The sequence below is a fragment of the Vulpes lagopus genome, chromosome 6, assembly GCF_018345385.1.
Source record: "Vulpes lagopus strain Blue_001 chromosome 6, ASM1834538v1, whole genome shotgun sequence".
NCBI classification, from domain to species: domain Eukaryota; kingdom Metazoa; phylum Chordata; class Mammalia; order Carnivora; family Canidae; genus Vulpes; species Vulpes lagopus.
In genome coordinates, this window is record NC_054829.1 from 131992449 (window position 1) to 131999632 (window position 7184).

Below are 7184 nucleotides of genomic sequence, written 5' to 3' on the forward strand. Positions count from 1 at the left end.
CTTCATTTATTTGTACCCATGTGGTTCCAAAGAACCACTATTTGGGCAGGTGGTCGATGAAGCTAACAAGGCGAAATATATTCTGGATCTCTCCACTCCACGCATGCTCTGCAATAATCAAATCACACTACGAACCACGCCCTCTGAACGCCCTTTGAGTGGTCCCTCATTAGGTTTTATGATGAAATATTTCAGACACCGCAAAGCATATATAAGCTAGTTTGAAAGACGATAACAAGAACGAACATCCACGTACCCACTACTACCTTAGCCTTAAATATTCCATCTATTTCCTTCCAAGATCATGTTCCCCTTCCTCCTCACTCTCAGGTAAGCAGAAGTCTGAATTTTGTATTAATCATCCATTGCTTTTCTCTCAAGTTCTACCACTTGTGCAAGCTGACTCACACTTGTTTTCAGCTATTAATAAATAAAGTAATACTTGTATGTATTCTTCTGTACTTGCTTCTTTTGCTTAACTTACGTTCTGGCAACCCATCCACACGGGTAAGTCAACTCTAGGCCATTCATTTCCACTCCTGTTAATTGTTCCACTGAACAATTTTTTGAATATACGGCAACACATTTAGCTCTTCTATTGTTTTGATGAACAATTATAAAAAGTGCTACCAAGAATCTTCCAGGTCAATACGTTCAAGAGTTTGCCTGGGATATATCTGGTGGTAGGGATGTTATTTTAAATACTGAATAATCTACATGGCATGGGGTACTGATCCGGTGACAAGAGGAACTGGCCATAAACCACCGGGTAAGGCTGCATACCCGTTTCAGTCTTGACTTGAGGAGAATTGCTAGGACACAGGAAATGCACATCACATAATGAAAATGATTGAGTATCTACTCCCCACTGGCAAGAGGAGTGTGTGCAAATTCCTGCACTTCCATATCCTTACCAAATGTCTTATCTCGTAAATTAAAAAATCTGAATGGTATGAGATGCTATTTGCATTTCTTTGATTGCTAATGAAGTTCCTCCGTGTTTACTCAGCATTTATGTTGCACTTGGCCTTAGAGTCTATTTTGCTGATATTAATATAGCTCTACCAACTTCCTTTTTGGTTCAGGTTGCTGGTATATACTTCTTCATTCCTCTTCGAACATTTCTCTATCTTTATTTTTTTTTTAAGATTGTATTTATTTATTCATGAGAGACATGGAAAGAGAGAGAGGCAGAGACACAGGCAGAGGGAGAAGCAGGCTCCATGCAGGAAGCCCGATGCGGACCCGATCCTGGGTCTGCAGGATCACCCTGCCCATTTCTCTATCTTTAAAATTTAAATGTATCTCTTGTAAACATCATCAAGTTTGGTTTTGTTTTTATATCCAGCCAAAATTCTTCTTCTTTTTGAAGCATTAACTATAATGAGTGATATTGTTATGCATTATTTTACTATCATTTTAGTAGATTAGAGATTTCAGTGTGAACCTTGACTATTACAGTCTAATACAAATTCTCACATTCTCACTTTTCAACAGTGCTACAAGTTTAGTACTATTTAACTACATTTACCCCTCTTTTATTTTATAATTGTTATACATTGTTGTAGATATGTTTTTTGTTATATTTTTTATTTTTTTGTAGATACATTTTAAATTCCACAAGACATTTCCATTATTGTCTAGAATGGCCCACACTTGCATCCTGGACTCTGCTGACTCAGAGCTACACCTGCTATTGAAAGAATAATAGTTCATGATAATAGAATATATATAACTTCTTTATCCATTCATCCATTGAAGAACACTTAGGTTGCTTCTGTAGCTTGGATAACACAAATAATGCTGCAATAAACATAGGAGTACAGATACCTTTTCGAGCTAGTGTTTTCATTTTCTTATATAAATGCCCAAAAATGGAATTGCTGGGTTAGATGAGCAGTAGCATCTTTAATTTTTTGAGGAAGCTCCATGCTGTTTTCCGGTGGCTGCACCAATTTACATGCCCACCAAGAGCGTGTAAAGGATTTTTTTCTCCACATCCTCACCAACACTCCCTATTTCTTCTCTTTTTAAAAATAGCCATTCTAGGGCAGCCTGGGTGGCTCAGCGGTTTGGCGCCGCCTGCAGCCTGGGGTGTGATCCTGGAGACCTGGGATCGAGTCCCACGTCGGGCTCCCTGCGTGGAGCCTGCTTCTCCCTCTGCCTGTGTCTCTGCCTCTCTTTCCCTGTGTCTCTCATGAATGAATAAATAAAATCTTTAAAAAAAATAAAATAAAAATAGCCATTCTAAGAGGTATGAGGTGGTTTCTCCTTGGGTTTTGACTTGTGGTTCCCTGATGATTAGTGGTGTTGACTATGTTTCCATGTATATGGCTTCCTATTTTATTCAGAATAAAAGTCACAGTTCTCACTATGGTCTCCATAATCTTACCGTCTACACTTCTTGCTCACGTTAGCCTCTTAGCTGTTTCTCAGACATATCAAGCTGATCGCACTATAGGCCCTTTGCACCTGCTTTTTTCATTGCCTGGAAAACTCTTCCCCCACATATCCACACAACAGTCTCCACTACTTTACTCAGGAATAAGTATTAATATGACTTTCCTTAACCACCCTATCTAAAACAGCACTTTCTCTCGCAATATCATTCCTGTTTGTTGTTTTTTTCCCTTAATGAGAATATAAACTCCTTGAAAGTGAGGGCTTAAAAATATTTTGTACGAAAAAAAATATTTTGTTGCCTAGTTCCTACAACATGAGGAAGTATTTGAATTCATTAATTCACTCATTTATTCAACCATTCATCAAATACTTAACATACCTATTATATAACCAGGCATTTTTCCTGATGCTGGGTACACAGCAGTGAAGAAAACAGGCAAAGACAGAAAAAAAAAATTCTTCTCCTCATGGAGTTTACATATTTATTGAGCAAATTAATGAACTGTTAATACTATGAGCATAGAGAAACAAAAGGTTATATGCAGATGAAAATTTAAAAGGGGAAAGAATAAAGTACTAGGTTGTGGCCAACTTTATTTTTTTTTTAAAGTTGGCTCCATGCCCAGCATAGAGCCTAGTGTGGGGCTTGAACTCACTACCCTGAAATCAAACCCGACCTGAGATCAAGAGCTGGACATTTAACCAACAGAGCCACCCAGGCACTCCCTGGCTATCTTCATAATATTCCCAAGTTTTCATTGATAAGAATTACAAAAACAATCAATATGATTCATCATAACAGCAAGAGAAAAACCAAGAACCATATGATCCTCTCATTAAATGCATAGAAAGCATTTGACAAAATACAGCATCCATTCCTGATCAAAACTCTTCAGAGTGTAGAGATAGAGGGAACATTCCTCAACATCTTAAAAGCCATCTACGAAAAGCCCCCAGCAAATATCATTCTCAATGGGGAAGCACTGGGAGCCTTTCCCCTAAGATCAGGAACAAGACAGGGATGTCCACTCTCACCACTGCTGTTCAACATAGTACTGGAAGTCCTAGCCTCAGCAATCAGACAACAGAAAGACATTAAAGGCATTCAAATTGGCAAAGAAGAAGTCAAACTCTCCCTCTTCGCTGATGACATGATGCTCTACATAGAAAACCCAAAAGCCTCCACCCCAAGATTGCTAGAACTCATACAGCAATTTGGTAGCGTGGCAGGATACAAAATCAATGTCCAGAAATCAATGGCATTTCTATACACTGAGACCAAAGAAAGAGAAATTAAGGAGTCAATCCCATTTACAATTGCGCCCAAAAGCATAAGATACCTAGGAATAAACCTAACCAAAGAGGTAAAGGATCTATACCCTAAAAACTACAGAACACTTCTGAAAGAAATTGAGGAAGACACAAAGAGATGGAAAAATATTCCATACTCATGGATTGGAAGAATTAATATTGTGAAAATGTCAATGTTACTCAGGGCAATTTACACGTTTAATGCAATCCCTATCAAAATACCATGGACTTTCTGCAGAGAGTTAGAACAAATTATCTTAAGATTTGTGTGGAATCAGAAAAGACCCCGAATAGCCAGGGGAATTTTAAAAAAGAAAACCATAGCTGGGGACATTCCAATGCCAGATTTCAGGTTGTACTACAAAGCTGTGGTCATCAAGACAGTGTGGTCCTGGCACAAACACAGACACATAGATCAATGGAACAGAATAGAGAACCCAGAAGTAGACCCTGACCTTTATGGTCAACTAATATTCGATAAAGGAGGAAAGACTCTCCACTGGAAAAAGGACAGTCTCTTCAACAAATGGTGCTGGGAAAATTGGACATCCACATGCAGAAGAATGAAACTAGACCACTCTCTTGCACCATACACAAAGATAAACTCTAAGTGGATGAAGATTCCATCAAAATCCTAGAGGAGAACACAGGCAACACCCTTTTTGAACTCGGCCACAGCAACTTCTGGCAAGATACATCCATGAAGGCAAGGGAAACAAAAGCAAAAATGAACTATTGGGACTTAAGATAAAAAGCTTCTGCACAGCAAAAGAAACAGTCAACAAAACTACAAGACACCCTACAGAATGGGGGAAGATATTTGCAAATGACACATCAGATAAAGGGCTAGTACCCAAGATCTCTAAAGAACTTATGAAACTCAACACCAAAGAAACAAACAATCCAATCATGAAATGGGCAAAAGACATGAAGAGAAATCTCACAGAGGAAGACATGGACATGGCCAACATGCACATGAGAAAATGCTCCGCATCACTTGCCATCAGGGAAATACAAATCAAAACCACAGTGAGACCCCACCTCACCCCAGTGAGAATGGGGAAAATTAACAAGGCAGGAAACCACAAATGTTGGAGAGGATGTGGAGGAAGGGGAACCCTCCTGCACTGTTGGTGGGAATGTGAACTGGTGCAGCCACTCTGGAAAACTGAGTGGAGGTTCCTCAAAGAGTTAAAAATAGACCTGCCCTACGACCCAGCAATTGCACTGCTGGGGATTTACCCCAAAGATACAGATGCAGTGAAACGCCGGGACACCTGCACCCCGATGTTTCTAGCAGCAATGGCCACAATAGCCACACTGTGGAAGGAGCCTCGGTGTCCATCGAAAGATGATGCATAAAGAAGCTGTGGTCTATGTATACAATGGAATATTCCTCAGCCATTAGAAACGACAAACACCCACCATTTGCTTCAATGTTGGTGGAACTGGAGGGTATGATGCTGAGTGAAGTAAGTCAATCGGAGAAGGACAAACAGTGTATGTTCTCATTCATTTGGAGAATATAAAAAAATAGTGAAAGGGAATAGACGGGAAGGGAGAAGAAATGTGTGGGAAATATCAGGAAGGGAGACAGAACATGAGAGACTCCTAACTCTGGGAAACGAACTAGGGGTGGTGGAAGGGGAGGAGGGTGGGGGGTGGGGGTGACTGGGTGATGTGCACTGGGTGGGGGCACTTGACGGGATGAGCACTGGGTGTTATTCTGTATGTTGGTAAATTGAACACCAATAAAAAATAAGTTTATTTAAAAAACATTAACTGTGGCCCACTGTTTTGGCTGAATGCCTTCCCTAAATATACATAGTGTGCAGCATGAAAAAAAAAAACGATAAGAATTACAACTATGGATTAAATTTTAAAAACCATTGGGATTATCTTTGGTGTCTTATAAAAATTGCTGCTTCCAAAACTAAATGAAGTCTGTTTTCTTTTGTTGACATAAGAACATCTCAGGATTGACTTTTTACTAGGACTGATTTTGTAACCGTTTTAGAGCTAGATTACACAGAAACAGAAACATATAACAGGAGAAACCTGTTTCATCTGCTCTTCTAAGAGTGGCGCATTTTCAAAAATAGTAGCTCATATTCTGAATCTGAACATATGAATGATGTAGAAGTGCCTCGAGGGACTAAACTTCTTTCTCCTGGTCATAATACAAAGTTCACAGTTTATAACATGTAACAAATATTAGCTATATTAAAATGCCTTCTGAGGTTACCAATGGAAACTGCCTTCCAAAATTAGTCTAAAAGGCAGTTTATACTTTACTTTCTAATTACAAGTAACGATTTATTTTTTGTTATAAAAGTGCTAATTGTTCACGGTCCTAAAATACATAAAAACGCATTGGGATAATGTTCCTTATGGAAAACGAAGAAGAGGAAAAGTGTATTAAATGATCAGATATCAATAGTACAAATCAGATGTCAATATGCATTCCCAAACCTTTGAAACAAATGGAGTAGAACGTCGATATTATGTATGCAAGACAAAATTTAGTATTAAGAGGACGAAGCCACTTCCAAACTTGATTCTTGACACTACCCCCAAGGTTGCTTTGTTGAACCCTGGGTCATATATGTGTTTAATTAGAATGAAAATGTGGCCTAAAACAGCCTAGTGACAGTCTCAAAAGGACTTATGGGATTCCTGAGCTCAAATTCAAAATCCAAGTACTTGGACCCTAAAACGTTACAGCTGAGGTTGGGAAAGTAGAGCTGGAAGCAAAAAAAAAAAAAAAAAAAAAAAGGAAATCTCGTTAAATTTGAATCTGAGAGACAATACATGGAATATAAATACATCTTTGTGCCACCTTTACCCTAGAATCTTACTCACGGTTTCTCTAAAGTTCAAGCGTCCCCGGCAAGCTCTACTGTTCTCTGCTAAACCGGGAACCCTCGGAACACAGGGAAGTCAGGCCTGGGGTGCTCCAGGGGAGCGGGGGGGCGGGTCGCGGCCCCACGCGCTGCGCCAACGCGCCCCCAGCTCGGCCGTGCGGGCCGCGCCCAAGCCACGCGGGGGCCACGCGGGGCCCGGCCACGGCTCGGTACGCCCGTGGGGCTCGGAGGGGGCCGGCCTCGCCAGCCAGCCGGGCGGACCGTCACGCGGCTGCAAGCGGCGGCAGGCGGCGGCCCGGCACGCGCTCCGGGGGCCCGCGCGCGGCACAGCCCCGGGGGGGGGGGGAGCTCCCGGGGCGCCCGTTACCGCCCAACCGCCCCCGGGCCACGGCGTGGGCGCTGCCTCTGGCCCCCGCCCCCGCCCCCGCGCCCCTGGCCGGAGCCCCGGGGAGGCGGCCGGGGGAGGGGGCGTCCCGCGGCTTACTGGTCTGGGTCAGCCTGGAGATGCAGAAGCAGGAGAAGCTGAAGAGCAGGACGGCGGCCACCGCCACCAGCACGTTCCCGCGCTTGGGCCTCATGGACACGGACGCTGCTGCGCGCAGCCCC

The 7184-nt window shown here is 42.1% G+C and overlaps 1 protein-coding gene across 1 annotated transcript in view; it reads right to left on the minus strand.

Moving 5' to 3' along the window:
• The window catches only part of MGAT4D (MGAT4 family member D), a 54473-nt gene extending 47289 nt beyond the window's left edge, over positions 1-7184 (minus strand). Inside the window, exon 1 of the mRNA XM_041759389.1 lies at positions 7063-7184. Coding sequence (XP_041615323.1) covers positions 7063-7156 — 94 coding nt within the window. The 5' untranslated portion in view covers positions 7157-7184. The remainder of the gene's footprint in view (positions 1-7062) is intronic.